The 16,142-nt window shown below is 43.0% G+C and overlaps 1 protein-coding gene across 1 annotated transcript in view; it reads right to left on the minus strand.

The window, feature by feature from the left end:
* The window catches only part of TTC9 (tetratricopeptide repeat domain 9), a 26,918-nt gene continuing 10,776 nt past the window's right edge, over positions 1-16,142 (minus strand). The window contains exons 2-3 of the mRNA XM_014869379.2: positions 4,948-5,130; positions 1-826 (exon numbers count right to left, since the gene is read on the minus strand). Coding sequence (XP_014724865.2) covers positions 747-826; positions 4,948-5,130 — 263 coding nt within the window. The 3' untranslated portion in view covers positions 1-746. The remainder of the gene's footprint in view (positions 827-4,947; positions 5,131-16,142) is intronic.

Raw genomic sequence — 16,142 nt, forward strand, 5'->3', positions numbered from 1 at the left:
TTGTTGCCTATGAATAATTTTTATTTGCCTTTAATGAATTATTTCACAGTTTTTCCCTCACACTGTACACCATGCTTTCACAGTCCATTCAGCGCTCTGTGGTAACCCACAGCCTTCTCCTTCAGCACCGGGACAGCTCAGCAGGGGGTTCATAGGGTGCTCTGTGCTTTCATCAAGAGGATGTTTAGAAAGAGTTTTCACTGACAGTAGACTGGGAGCATGTGAGCTCTCACTGGAGACCAATAACACACACTGGAGAAGCAGGCAGAGGGAACTGATGGTAAAAAGGCATTTGCTGTCCCCTGTGGAATGACCAGTGGCTCTCTTGGTTTCTTAGCTCTTCCAAGCTCCAGTGATCACTCAGAGCAGAGACCCTCTGTCTCCAGCTTGCCTGGTCAGGAAGTTGTTCTGGGGGTTGCTTCCCTAATAGGTAATAGGCAGTCAGTTCAGGACCAGACAGGTCCCTCAGCATTGCCTACTCCAGGTGTGTGACTCTGTCTGGGAACAAGGCTGGCTGTAGTTGTTGTGCTCTTTTGCCACGGGGAAGGGGTATTACCATGGTTGGCAAGCAGCCATATCCAGCGTCCAAGTCTCTTTCATTTCAAAACTGATATTCAATGAAGAGCAAGGGAGAGTGGATGGATGAGGAGATGAGGATGAGGCAGAGCAAACGGGAAAATCCACCAAATGAGCTTCTAGGAAAGAAATGTTTCCCCTTGGGCACTTCAGCTGAAGTGGCTTAATTTTCACAAGGTTTCCTTCTCTCTCTGGGAACATCTGCTGAGCTTCATCTCTGTCAGCTGGATGTATCGTATGACATTGGTATCTGCAGGGAAAGAACACACACACAGGTATGGTGGTTACACAACTCCCTGTGGCAGACAGGCAGAATGCACCTTCATCCCTGTTACATCACAGGGGAGCAGCATGGCTCCAGTACTGTGGGCTGGAACATTGTCAGCTGGAAGAGACTCTGAACCAAACCTGGAACCTTTGGTTTTGGAGAGCTAGGTCTGAGTTGTGCTCACCATCCCTGTTGCTCACAGTCTTGCCTCAGCTAGTTTTTACCTTCTCTCTGAGTACTCTTGATCAGCACAGTTGAACTCACTGAAACTATCCAGGTCATCCTTGCCTCTACTTGTGGAACAACACTTCTGCAGTGCCTGCATGCAAGCTCCTAAAGGCATTTTATGTAGTTATGCTCTGCCTTTTCATTCTTTCTATTCACAGCCTATTCCACTCTTTTCACGTTTTCCCATGATGAATAGTATTAAGAAGAGCATCCTTCACATTGACTTTGTACCCCTTCTTCCCTTAAATTTTCTGCTTGGATGTCCTTCTACCATGACACTCTTTATGCAATTTTGTCATATGCTATATGCTGCATACTGTCTTGTCTATCCTGTATAATGAAATTCCTAGGGGCACAGAACCACTGATCCATCCTAGTAGAAAGCTGTGATATCCCAGCACTGTGCAGGTGGTAAGCTGAGCCTTCTTCCTTCCAGCATTTCAGAGCATCAACACACCACAGACTATGCGAGTTTGGCTTTATCTCCTGGCCTCAGCCCTAAGGAAACCTGTTCACCCTGAATCACAGGTTGATCCAAATGAGTACATGTCTCCAGACAGAGCCAATGGTTCTGTGGTCATGGTCAATCCTCTCTTAAATCAGGTTCATTCTTATCTTCACACACACACACACGGCACCCGCAAAGTGGCAAAAGCCATGTAGTACCAGAAGCAAGTAAAAACACAGCCACTTCTGTATTGATTAAAAAATGGTTCTTTGCTCAGAGCCTTGCTCTGACAGCCAAACAGGGCCAGCTTGGTCCACTGAAGTTATTAGATCCTCAGAGACCAATCAGAAGTGCAATGCAGTCCAATCAGAGGGCAATCTTTTCTCCTCCTCACCCAAATGTGTTCCACACCAGCTAGGGAAATGAGAAGTGCTTCAGCTTTCAAAGTCATGAACAAATTACTGGGAACATGTCCAGCACTAGCGAGTGTGGGTATTGCACCCCCCAAAGCAGCTGTGGGTGCAAAGCTTCCTTTAAATATGAGGACATCTCTGCTGTGCCCTCTGCCAGTGCTGAATCAGTGCCAGACAGATCAGCTTCCTCCCACACAGAGCTATCCACAAACATGCCACAGGGCATATGTGGGCCGTGGCCATTCTGTTGTGACTTTTCAAGTTGTCTCTGGTGAGATGGGTCTCCCTGCTGAGTCTTCTGCACTCTCATCTCTCAGTGGAGAAGAAGTCATCCCCTTTGGCTGATGTGGAAATAACAAGAACCACTCAGACCCATGCAAAGAAGTTCTGCTAGAGCTGCAATGGGAATGTGTTTCCTGGCTCTCAGGACTGTGCCTGTGTCTCTCTCACAGTGGCCTAATGCTATTTTAAAGATCATATGTGCTTCCCCTGTAGCTTCAGAGCCCAGTTGCTTATCTGCTGTGCAGACACCATGGCCTAGGTTTTGTTCCCAGGACTTCTGAGTCGCAGGGGTAGAGGAAGGCAGTGCTTGAGTGCAGCCTCGAGCCTGCTCTGCACAGCACAAAAGCCGTCTGGTCCAGGCAGCCTGTGGGATGTCTGAACGTGGGCTCTCAGCACAGGGACAGCAGAAACCACTGCCTGACATTACCAGGCTATTGCATGATTGATCTCGATCCCAGTCAGTCCCTGCCCTGACAATGCAGCCCCAGTGAGAGAGGGCGGCCTTGCAGCAAGGTGCATGTTTGGCTGCCGATGCTGCACCAACCTCTGGACACAGAGCTCATGGAAGGTCCATCCATGCTTTTACATGACTTAACAGCAGCTTCCCTCTCCCTCAGTAGGAGGGTTATACAACTACCTCGTGTTATTTCCATCTGCTTTTGTGATTTTTGTTTGGAGGTGGCACAAGAAATCAGGCCAAATCCAACCTTCCTTCACCCTGGGCTGATAGTGAATAGCCGTAAGGGATCTGCTGTGCTGACAGCCCTTTAGAACACTAAACCCCTTTGCTAACTAATTCCTCTTTACCATTCAAAATCTCTCCCACCAAAGAGAATAACTGCCAGTGATTTGTGCCAAAAACATTCCTTATTAGAAAAAAAAAGAACACACAGAACATGACCGCAATAATAACCAGTGAGCCTGGCGAAACCTCAGATAAAGGAAAACAATCACACTTTGCAGATGGAGACAGTTGGAGACACTTATTCCAGGTCACATAAATAATTATTGACAGTGCTACCTGATTCCTATTACTGTATTTTAACAGTCACATCCTTTCTTATTGTACATATTCAATTCCTTCCCCCTGAATGCCCTTCAAGTTTTCCATAATCATAAATAAAACAGTGGAATAACAGCCTTGAATGGTCTACAAATAACAGGAAAGAGTCTGATGCAGAGCTGAAGGCCAGAACTAGGTTTTGTATACATTAAGGGCCTTTAGGGACACGTTCTGGTATGTTTTTGTAGCAAGTGGTATTTGAAGTTGTTGCTGTTGAATAAATTAGTATTTATTTCAAGAAGCAATGAGGAATACCAAATAAATAGTATCACGAGGAGGGGGATGGTAAGGGAGCACAGAAACACACATTTAAAAGATGGAAGCTAAATCGTACAGCTAAAAGAAATTTTTCACATCTGAACCTAGTCAAAACTTCAAGATTAAGATAACTTATTTTCCACTCACTATTTTTCTCTTGCATATGCTTCTCCATTTCCTGGTTCTGGCAAGGGCTGAAAGCAGAAGGGCACACTAAACTAAACTAAAATAGGCTAAACTGAGCTTTTAAACACATTTGCTCTGGGAGTGTGGGGTGCACAGCTGTGCTGTCAGACTGCCCGGAGCCCACGGCCAAGCACAGCAGATGGGACAAAGCACTCTAAGAGGAGATGGAAGAGGAAAGAGAGCCCAGCACACTCCCAAGCACACCCTCCCTGATGGTCCCCCATGGCACAGCCACTGCAGGAGCCCTGCAGGGCCAATGCCTGTAGAAAATCAAGCACAGCCAGCTCCAAATGCCTCCCTTCCCTCCTCTAGTTAAATGAGTATCAGCTCCACCATGCTCTGCCAGGACCCAGGCTTGTCCCTGTTTCACATCCAGTTCTCACTCCTTCCTCTCAGATTCATATGAAGAGCTACTCTGCAGGATTTTCTTTGCGCATGGCTTCCATTTTACTTTCTTGAAATTCTTTGAGTTCTACAAAATTCGTTTCTGTTTAAAACGACAGTGTTGTTTTATCTCCCTATGATTTCTGAAAAATAAAAGCATCATCTCTGCTTCACCCTCAACTCTGGCTTTTCACCCGCCTTCTGAGGCTGAGCAGGTTAGCATGGAGACGGTTGCTCTGGCAAGGCTCAGTTGTTTGGATACATAATTTCATTGGTGTCCCCAAATGAACTGTATGGTTTTGACAGATGGATGACAGATACTTAACAAGGAATTGGCTGATTTCACGGCAGAAGTTGAAGCATCCTGATGAATGCTTTGTGAGTAAATGTCTGTCTCCTTGATGAAAGCAGAATGATAACCCTTTACTGAGATGGTAGAAGGCTACTGAGGATGACAAAAAGTCTTCTGGCATTGCTAAGGGGAAGAAGCTTTTTCTCAAAGAGTCAGAAAATATAATGGTTGGGGTACACTCTTTCCACTCCCTGCTTTCTTCATCAAAAATAAGTTAGTGAGGAAAAGAGAGGCAGGATCCCCTCCATACTGACAGCATTCCAGCAACACTGTCATCTTCCAGGTCATGCTGCAGCCTTGGCAGCAGTTTATCTTTGGGCACCGTGACCTTGATGCACCACTCACGAGTGCTTGCAGGGGAGTCCAGGCAAGGACATACTGTGAGTCATGCATGCTCATCCCTGTGGAAATCAACGCAATAAGACGTCTCATGGAAAGAAATACAAAAGCACTCTGTGCAAAGCCCCACCCCTGCTCCCTTCCCCATACCTGTCGGCTGGCGGGATCTTGCCTCTTTCAGGTAGTAGAGGGCCTTGTTGAAGTCACCCAGGTGGTAAAATGCCACTCCCGATCGATAGAGCGCCTTGAAGTTCTCGCCTTCCTTCTGCAGCACTTTGAGGCAGTACTCCTTGACCCGCTCGTAATTCACCAGCTCGGCCTGGAGCAGGCAGGCTGCAGGGCAGGGGGAGGATGGTAGACAGACAGACAGACAGACAGACAGGAAAACATTAGTGCTGGATTTCCCCCTGCTCTTGCTATCTGCACGGGAGAAGAGAGCAGCTTAGGTGAGGGAAATGACTCAGCCCCGTGATTCAGAAAGGGATTGTTTGCCAAACCCAATTGTTCGCAATTTAAATACCAATGCTTATATTTTTGGCTTTGCAAAGCAAAGGGATTGTGTTTACTCCCGGGAGACAAATAGGCACATGAAACACTGGGGGAGAGAGGGAGAACATAAACACCCCTCCACAGCTCTGGAATGCCACACAGTCTCCTGGCACTGGCCGGCTTCATTTGTTGTGAAATTGCCTCCTGGACTGAGGGCTGGAGCTCTGAAAAGTACAAAAAGGCAGACTAACAGTTATCTGACAAGGAAAAAGGGGATAAATCGGATCAGATTTTGTATTTGGCTTGATCCAAGGCTTTTAGGTTCAAAAATAATATGTAATTGCCTTTTATCTAGGAGATCCTGTACAGCTTTGCTATAGGAAACAACGAGGGGCTCTGCCCTGCTGGAATGTGCTGTCAGCAAACCAGAGACACCTGGAGTTGTAGAACAGGGAACAAATGTGCTATGCTGCCTGCTTCCTGCTAAACACTGCAACACAAGTTCATTCCCAGAGGTGAGTTCTGCCGACTTCCTAAAGGAAAAGGCAAACAGTAAATAAACAACATGTTGAGGGTTCTGTGTGCTAAAGGAAAATTGTTGCATAAATGTCTACGAGCTGAAGAAAATTCCCACTGTGAGTTTCCCACAACTAGGAGTGAAATAAAGAGGAAAGGGGAAGATCCCTGAGCCATGCTTTACAGCCATGCTCGTGGCTTTCTGCAGCGCTTACTGCAGTGGGCTAAACTTCATACAGGTGACCTGAGCATTAGGAATGGCTTGGGGAACACTGACAAGAATAGGACATGGTGCAGTCACAGTTCCAGGGAAATAAAGCTGTGCTGCAAGACAAGCCCATCTAGTGCTGCAATCCAAGGCAACTTCGAGAATGACACAAGTTGTGGAAGGAAGCCAGAATGCCACTGCAAGGATCAGCTCAGAGGCTGGCAATGTCAAGTGCCAGGGCATGGTGAGAAATTTCCCATGGCAGGTGGTGTTACTCAGTGTGTCTCTGGCAAGGAGGAGACTCAGTGGTCCTGGAAATCCAAGTCATCACAGGTCAGGTGTCACCAATGAACAGCCAGACTGCATTTCTTGCACTGTAACTGCAGCTGAGAGGATAGGGTGCTGGGTCAGAAATATGATGCAGTTCTTCATCCCCTTTCCCCACACTCCTAGAGTAAGTCCTACAATCCTTTCTGTATCACACTTTACTTCATGAGAAGGAGACTGGCTAGATGATCTCCAGAGATTCCTTTCAACCTAATTTAGTCCAAATCCATGATCACTTAATGTTGACAGAATACGTTTCTAACCCAACTACACCTTCAAAGCTTAAACAGCTTACTGGGAACAATCATAAACAGGCTTTTACCACGGGAACACTGTTGCTAGAGATGTGTTTAACAAGGACTGCAGAACTACTCCCACTGCTGGTACATTGTTTAAGTGACAGAGCCATTACTAACAAGAACTTTGTCCCATTTGCTTTAATAATTGAACGTCAATATATTCTAACAGTTCCTGCCATTATGTGCATAGTTATTTTGAAAGATTCTGATCATTTGTTATTTGATTGCCAGTTAAAAAACACATCTATTTCTAAAACCTTAGTGGCACTTCCTTTTCCAGAGTTTGTCCCTTCCTATTTGTCACACATTGATTTTTCTCACTCTGTTTCTAATGGAGCTTGAAATGACTGTGCCTTGTTTTTCTTTATCTTTTGAAACTATTGAAAAGATGGCTGTGTAAATTTACTGCTGGCTTCACTGCTGTGGAAACAAGATTGCTTTGTTTATCTGCTGACCAGTAGCATGTAGAGCAGTGGCAGTAGCCTTCTCCACACTGCCAATCTGAGGCAGCTTTTCACGTTCTACGGAACTGCCTTTCAGAGCAACTAGAGGGTGGATTTCAGTCTCTCTGTTCATTTGCTACTTGGTATTTCCAGTGAGAGTCACAGAAATGACTCTGTGAATAATGACAAGCGGTCTATTCATGTATATTAACTCAGTATGGAATTACTTCACGTATTGGTTGAAAAGAAAAGAAAAATTCTCCCACATCCTGCTAATTCATAAACCCAAATGGGTTTCCAGATATCCAGCTGGGTTCTTTCTGTGACTCATACAGTAAAGCTTCTGTGGGGCATCCCCGCTAGCTGTGCACGTGGTGGGGAGAAGTCAGCACCACATGGCCAGCAGGAGAGACGTGTGTTTATCTGAAAAAACCGAGCAGATGGATGTGCAGGAAGCAGTTCTGCTGGAAGAGTTGGCCACTTGGAGAGCCAGTGTTGGAAGCGGCTGTTGGAAATGAACCTGAAGGGAGTATCTCCCTTATAAATATTTAGACATGCGTGCTTCCAGTTCTGGGTGGCCTGAAATGATCTTAATCCACTGTGATCCAATGAAAATATTGAGGCTTAGTAATTCAGCTTTCAGAAACGGAGGAGACATGGAATCTTTGTACTTCTTACCAAATTCAGTCAGGGGAGAATTGTTTTGAAAACATATTGTTTTCCTAAACAGACATGCTAACTCTGGCTGGGAGTGTTTTTTTACCACATCAAACACCGTATCACACTCCTAAGTTCATAATAGGCCCCCAGTGAATCCCTCTGAGGAACAGAGCTCACTCAGAGAGAGCAAATCTAGAGGTTTATCCAGATCATCCTCCTGCTTTCTCGAAACTGAATGGGCTTGATCCTGCACAGCACCAGCTTTAGTAACTCTCTGCTGATTAGAGGGTGCTCTTTACTTGCAGAGGCACACGATAGTCGCCCATTCCCAGCAGGTCTCATTGTCATTGTAATACAGCACCTGGTGATTACATCTCCCCCACTCAGAAATGTTGCCTGCCCTGCTTCCAGCAGCATGCGATGGTTATCCATCATACTTGGTTATCATTCTCAATTTGGCAGCTGATTCATTGTGTCAGCTTAAGCAATAAGTAATTCTTAACTTTTAAGCCTATGTATGTCACAGTGATGAAGAATCCCCATCTCCTATCAAATAAAAGAAAAACCATTTTTAAACTACTGGGTGTAATGTGCCTTGGGAGCAGGGAGAAGGTTAATGCTATTAGCTCCAGTGGAGGGGCCCTGTCCCTCACACTTCCCAACTGACTGCTGATGTTTAAGCAGGTATTTCCTGAAGCAAGGAAATAGGAAATTTGGCTGTTTTTCTTCACAAAAGTAATGTTAAGCCTAGATTTGTACATTTTAATTTGTGGATTCAAATCTATGCCAGCCAGCTCCATTTGAGAGGTGCAGTATGGATCTGGTACCAGGAGATAAGTGAGCTAGTTTGTATAGTCCTGTTCAGCACAAGGTTGAGCAAAACAAAGATTAAAGCACCCGTGGAGCCAAAATACATCTACACCTTTAACCCTGACCAGCAGCTGCGGTTAGCAATGACGGGAAGTTGTGACTAAAATCCTGGCAGTTGAGGGGTTTGGATTCTACTTTATTCCACCCTGAAATAATTTTGAATTTCAGAGTGTCTTTTGGGAAGCTACCTAGACTTGACAGGTACCAGTGAGAAGAGATCCATGAGATCTCTTTTATTCCAAAGGCTAATAACTTTAATTGTTTAGGAAACATCATTACATTTTTATACTGATTTTTTGTTTAGCTTCAATTTGCTAGCCACAAGTTACCCTGAAAAGCCTGTGTATCCTTGTTTTATTGGTACTCTGAGACTCTGATCAAGTCCTTCATCTTCTCTTTATTAGCTTGTATAAAGTGGCATCTGGAATCTCTTACTAAAAAAAACCCTCATTTTTCAGCTTTCCTTATTTTCATAGCTATTCTCGGAACCTTCAAAAAGAAATTCAACTGAAAGTGCTGTCAGTTAGCATCTTACCACAGAAACCTCTTCTGTGAGAATACCTCTGCAGGTTATGCAAAAAACTCAGTCTGGCTCTAACTTTTGGCTTCGAATTTTGGCTGAGCTAAGAACTAAGTCTAGGAGTAGAATGTCCAGGTTTTAACATGGAGATTTTGAACAACAATATCAAAAGCCTTGCTTAGCTGGGAATTTTCACCAAAGGGCAAATCTTCATTCCAGAACAATTGTCCAGACACTTCTTATACCAGTGGCCAAATTCCCATTGTAGGTAAGGCTCAAAGCCTATCAATGTAACAGAACACTTAAGAGAGTGGGCCGAATTACTGTGCAAGCAGCATTAGGACTGTTCAAGCATCCCTACCCTTTGGCATGCTCCTTGGGCTCAGACACTGAGAAAAAAATGCCTTTGCATTACAGGAAAATATTGGGTTGCAAACTCGTGTTTAACAAACTCCTGGTTTGTTTGCTTTCACTCAGGTAAGCTGGTTGCATTGCCTATTTTTAAGATTTTCTTGTGCCTTTCACTGAAAGAGTCAGCTGCTTATAACTTTGCTGGTCTTTTAAGTCTATGAGCTAAAATATTCCATGTGTGGTATCTGCCTTTGACGTCTGCTTTTGGAAAATGTCGGACAAGACTGTCCAGGTATTTTTGAAAAACAGACTAGGGAAACATGGCTTATTTTTCCCTTGTTAAAGATTCTGGTTACTGCCTCTTTGGATTCATGTCATGCCCTCATTGTTTGGCTTTGCAAACGGAAATCTGGCAGATATCCTTTGAGTCAAGCAACTGCCTTCTGTTATCCCCAAGGTAATCTTGAGCTGGCCAACTGATAACCTTCTGAAAATAAAAACAGTATGGTGCTGTATATAGTAACTCTGTAGAGATACGCTTTAGAATCTGCTACTCAAATCCTTTGAATATTCAGTCCACTCTGGGCACAGTCTGATCTAGAAAAATGTTGAGATCTGAAAACTTTGAGATCACAAAAATCCTCTTTTCGGCTCACTGGTCACAGGAATAACGAGCAGGAAGTGCAAACCAAGCTAAGAGGTATTGCTTCAGCTATGACAGAAACATGGGGGGCAGAGCACAGAAAGGGGCTTCTGGTGAAAGCAGTGTATGAGTGAGAGCTGAGGTCCATTAGGAAGTAGAGTCTGGGTGGAGATGTGAAGTTAAGAGTTTGGACAATGTGCTAAGGATATAGTACACAGTGCAGCCAGCCCGGAGACCAAGAGGAGCATTTATAGCAGTGAAATCCAGGCAGAAGAAACAAGCCTTCCTAGCTGTGTATGACAGCAGCATCTCTAGAAGATCACTTAACTACAGTCACATCCCAGCTCTGAATCACCTTTTTCTATGCTGGGATATCACCAAGGGACACTAACTGGCACTGCTAAAAGGTTGCCCTTGCAAGCATTCCCTGGAGACTGGAGTAGGTGTCCTGTACAAGAGTTAATGTGGTTAAACCACTCTTATATATACAGAAAGGTCTGAATCCAAATGACCTTTATTTTCAACCCTTAGAAGGAAAAAATAGCCTGTATTGATTTGTTTAGTTGCAATGCAGAGAGAAGTAGCTAAACTAATTACTGCTTAAACCTAAAGTGGATCTTCCCTCTTTACTGTATTTATTCTTGACTCCCTCATTAGAGTTTAACAACATACATGGATTGTTCCTCTTTAGCAAGCGCTAGGTACTTCAACCACAACAAACTCAACCTGTATTTCACAAATTGACAGTGTCATTCCCAGAAATAACCACAATTAAACTCTGCAAAATACTTTGCTTTCGGATATGATCTCACCTCAACTATAACAGCGAGCACTTCACTTAAAATCTATGTAATTGCAGGAAGATAGTTCCTATTCTTGCTCTGGGTTCTACTTTGGGAAACATGATTGATACTTTAATATAACTCCTTCAGGGTTTTATTCAGACATTTCATTAAGACTTTCATGTATCATTGAACAGGCTTTGTTCTCACATCTCTTTAAGACTCAAAATAACAGGGCAGAGAGTCCTGTATTTTGGAAGGCTTGGTATCCTCCATGGTGATGCTCTCCCTCAGAAAAAACATGGTAGTGATAATTTCTGGTTTAAGCATTTGGGAAGAGAAATTATTGGAATATAACAACAACACTAACAAACCCAAATAGAAGGCCGGGGGGGAGGAAGGAGGGTGTGAAAAGAAAAAAATACTTGTCTGGGATTAGACAGCAACCTTCTAACCATGCCACTAATGCATGTTTCATTAATCTCTGTTTGCTGTTGACAAAAAGCACGTGGAGTTTACAATGTCCACTGGAAGAATTAAAAGGGATACCATTACTATATGAGACTGAAAATGTCAGTCATGTGTTAGTAATTTGAAAATAATTCACTTCTGAAATAAATCAGGTAACATGTGACTCAAGATGATGCTGAAAATGTAAAGGGTTATTTTAGATTTAAAGTCACCTTGGACTTAAATACTGTAGTTTTAATATACAGCATAAAAAGAACTGGCTACTGGACTGCTTATCCAAATTTATCTGGATTTATTGATTCTGAGTTTGTAAACTGCACAGGCTACATGTAGAAGGCACAGCCCAAGTTTTAACTTATATTTTAACTAGTGTTAAATAGATTGGCACTAAAAGGAGCCATACAACGTGTGAATGTAAGAAGTCTGTAGTAGAGGAACTGAGAAAAGCATCCATATATCCATGTGTGCTGTGCCTTTCAAGAATGCAAACCAGCATTCCTCAAAAGAGGATGCTTAAAGTATCTTTTTTTTCCCAGAGAAATGCTGCATACAGTTTCTCTACTAGACTGAGACACTAATTAGGATCTACAGTTTCCAAACAATCTCTTCCATTAAATATTTCTCTTCTTTCTCTATAGTCCAAGCTTGCAAACAAAGAAGATTTTCTGGCTTCTCACCAATAAAAAGCTAATTATAGACAGCTTGATAATGTCTGGCAATAATCAGATCAGCTGACTCCTAGTTCCCAGACAACCTTAATGGGATGAAAAGAGAGTATCACAATGACAGTACAACTTTCCAGCCAGTGGCTCTCATTTATTCCTCTCCAGGTACCAAAAAGGCCTAAACATGCCCGTATGTTTCTGCTTGCAGGGAAATGGGTGGAAAATTAAAATCCAAACTGTATGACAGGTTGCCTCTCTCCACAGGGAGGGATTAATGCCAAATGAAGTGTGGATCCACAAATGTTTGCAGAGCCCAAAGTGAGCCACCTCTTCCAAACAGCCTTCCTCTTCTTCTCAGCCTGACTCAATTTGTGAGCAGATACCAACTGTTCCTCCCCCTCATGCCATCGTGGCAATGCTTTCTTCCCAATACATAGCATGGTCTCTTGCAGTTCTCTGCTGCTCCTGAGTCTTTCATACCCCTTCCAGAAGAAAGATCCTGACTTCATCATTCCAATCAGCTGTTCTAGGAGAGAGAGGCAGTAGAAGTGACTGAAGTATGCTGATGCTTCCACCATGGTACATATTGAAAGGTATTTAGTAGTTCTCACAGCACCTGCTGAGCCTGTGTATCAGGCTTTTTGTGGCTGGGAGCCCACCCTAGGACTAATATGAGCTGTCAGAACAGATCAGTTTAACTTCAGTCTGATAGGGTGATCAATCTTGAAGATAAAGGAAAAACAGTAGATATCTTGGCTTTTACACTAGTTAAATGACAAATTTTAGTGACATTTTCTTAAGCAGCTGAAGGAGCGTAGTCTAAATGAATAGACTTAATTATGTTAACAAAACAAAAGGCAACATTAACTAGAGTTTGCACTGATCTGTCTCAGGCCCCATGGTATTTGGTATTGTCAGTACAGACCTAAATGACAGACTGCAGACTCTTGTCAATTTGCAGATAACTCCTAGATGTGAGGAGCTGGTACCTATTGGAAGGTAGGGGCAGAATTCCAAAGGATCCTCACAAATTGGTGGTGGTGTTCTGATAAAAACAGGATGCAATTTGACAGAGACAAGTTAAAGGTCCTACAGATATGCAGGAAAAAACCCAACTGTGTAAGTTAAACAAGGGAGCAGGTAGCTGGAAAGCAATTCTGCTGAAAATCCACAGATGGACCTTAACAATAACAAGTGGTCCAGAGAGGACAGGGCCTCACCAAGACAGTGAAAGAAGAGAGGTTAACCCTATTTCATCCACATAAAAAGAAAAAAAGCAACCCAAATGCAAAGAAGGATATAATCAGGAAACCATCTGTTCTCCTCGTACCCAAAAAGTAAGAAGAGGGCTTACATTTCAGCTAGGAAAAGCTCTATAGCAGTGAAAAGGGTAAACCTTTGAAAGAGACTCCTTGGGAAAATTGTGAGGGTTCACAGCCTTGCAAATATTTAAGGAAATGTTATCTGGGATATGTCTTATCTGTACACTTGTACCACCCATGGGTACGGATAGGAGACTCTTGACAGCTCTTGAGTCCCGTTCTTGATTGTCCTGAACACTCAGAGCATGAACAATCCCGGGTTGCCCTTGACAGCTGCCACTTAGTTCTAATTCCTATCAGAAGGTCCTGTTGGAGGATATCAGAGCAATATCCTGGCCAGACACGGGAACAGGTAAGCATTTAAGAACAGCTGGCATGACTGCTAGCCTTTGCTATGTGTTTATATTCTGCTATCTCAGACTTCTGTAGGTTTGAAGAGCCTATTAAAAGTGTTAGTTATTTCTGTAAGATGATTCTTAAGCTACTTTAAGGTAAGTTTGTGGTGATATTTGCTTCCTTTTTGTCACAAATTCAGTGATGTAATACTACAGTTTTCCTCCAAAGGGTCAAGGCTTTGAGAAGCAAGGAATTTCAGCCAACTTTTTATCTGATCCCACACAGATTCTGTTTTGTAAGAGTATTTTAGCCTACCACTTCCTCTAGTTACTAGTCCTTTAAATCAAAACCAGAGGCTTACTGAAAATTCTTGGCTGTGGTAATATTAAAGCCGTAGTTAAAATCTAGATTTCAAGCAAACAAGAATTTTCTGAAGCCAAAATCTGCCTCCAGCCGTGTACCAGTAAATCTTTATTTTACCAAAATAAAGAGCTTCACATGGAGATGATCTTCATGTTGCATCTTCTGATCTGCATGTCCTCATTTTTCTCAGCCAGAAGTAGGAGCAAAGTCCTATCAAAGCTCCTAGATCAAGAGATTTAGTCAGGTTTTAACTACTACTACAGTTTGATTTTATAAATCCTAGCTCCTACTGGAGCCAGATTAGAAGAGATGGAAATTTCTTCTGTTTGTTTTTGCCAAGGCTGTTACTGTTGATCTGTTGTCAGGTTAAACACCTGAGAGGTTTCCTCCTCTATGACTATATAGTAATCTTTGACCTGTCTTTGTCTTTTAGAATCAGTGCTTATCTAATCCACTCTAGTCCAGTCAACTAGACATGCTTGGCCTTCAGATCTGTTTCAGTTGCAATTTATTCCACTGCCTCTTTGTTGCTGTTTGCTTTTGTTCACCTTGTGTAGCTTTACTTTCTCACTGTGGCACCTTCTCTACACTGTACCCTTTCCTCTGCTGACCCCCTATTGCTGTTGACAGCCACTGAAGGAATCTTGTCTCTTGACTTGTTTTCACAAGGGAAAAGTACACAGAATTTTAGCAGAGATCAGCAACACCATACAACCATCTAGTAAATGTCTGGTGTTCAGCAGCAGTCAACTCCAACAAGTGCTATCAAATATTTATAATTCTTACTGGAATATATTAAACACTGAAATTAAGGTCTTAATGGAATGATGGTATTTTTTCAAAACCCATATGAGACAAAGAGGGGCTTCTGTAAATAGTGAAGCACTTTGGAGGACATGGGGGATTTCAAGATGCTTTCTCTGCTGAAGAGAAAAGCATCCTTTGCTCACAGTAGTTCAAACATCTGACAGCAGTACTGTGAAATGCAGCTGAAACAACATGAAGGCTCTGTAATGATGTCACAGACAGTTGTGCTTGCCATGATGGCCTCAAGCCTGGCTTACTGCAGCATGCTCAGTTTGGGATGAAAGCTAGCACTTTATGCTGTACCACGAACAAGGCATGATGATGTGGCTGAATAACATCTGTGTGCTGTGCCCTGTGGCAGCTCACGGTTCACCTCCCAGGATACAGGAAAGAGATGACCATTGCAGAGTCTGCTGAGGGGTGGAGAGTAGGTTTACCATGTAAAATTCATAGGCTCTGAAAGGCTTTTGGATTTTCCTTGAACTCTCCCTAGCTGAAAAGATTCATCTGGCAAGATGGAGATGTCAAATGAGGATGAATATTTCCTTCATTAAATTAATTACTTATTCATATGTTTTATCCAGGTCCAGTGTAGCCTAAAGCCTTTCCATTTTAATGATGTTTTGAAACAGAGAGAAATCATTATGGCCTTTGTGGGAGGGATGGAGACAACAGCTGACAGAATCAAAGAGGCAGAGGATGCCTAAGTCAACTGCTTTCCAACTAACTGAAGAGAAGGATAAAACAAAGTTCTCAATCTTATTTTCCTTAAAAATGCACTAAAAAAATTAAGGAGAAGAGTGATTTGTCGGCAACAGTGAACTAACCCTCCCTGTGCCAGGCTGTCACCTGCCTGAATTTTGATAGACCATGTAGAGGCAGTTTAAGCATCACCATCATGCAGTTGGACCTCTAGTGTCCCTGCTTCTTCCCTATCCTCCATTTATACCACATTAATTCAGTATCATTGATATATCTGTTCTATCTAATCGAGCTGGCCAACAGGTTTCAACAGGTTTGGAAGTCACTGAGAGAGGACTGACAGGCAGACAGCAGAAAGCATATGTACTTATGACTCATTTCCTTTGGAAATCAGGCTGAAAACGAATAATCTAAAGACTAGAGGGATGATTCAAAATATTATTTGCCTGAAAAAGTCAGGGTTTGAACTATGCAGAAGCATAAGCCAGTCCTCTAATAAGATGTCTGCTCTTTAATATAAGCTGTGGCAAAGTGCTTCAGGTAAAAATCTCAGACCACTCCCAAAAGCCTT

Source organism: Sturnus vulgaris, chromosome 6, assembly GCF_052056855.1.
Source record: "Sturnus vulgaris isolate bStuVul1 chromosome 6, bStuVul1.hap1, whole genome shotgun sequence".
Taxonomy (NCBI): domain Eukaryota; kingdom Metazoa; phylum Chordata; class Aves; order Passeriformes; family Sturnidae; genus Sturnus; species Sturnus vulgaris.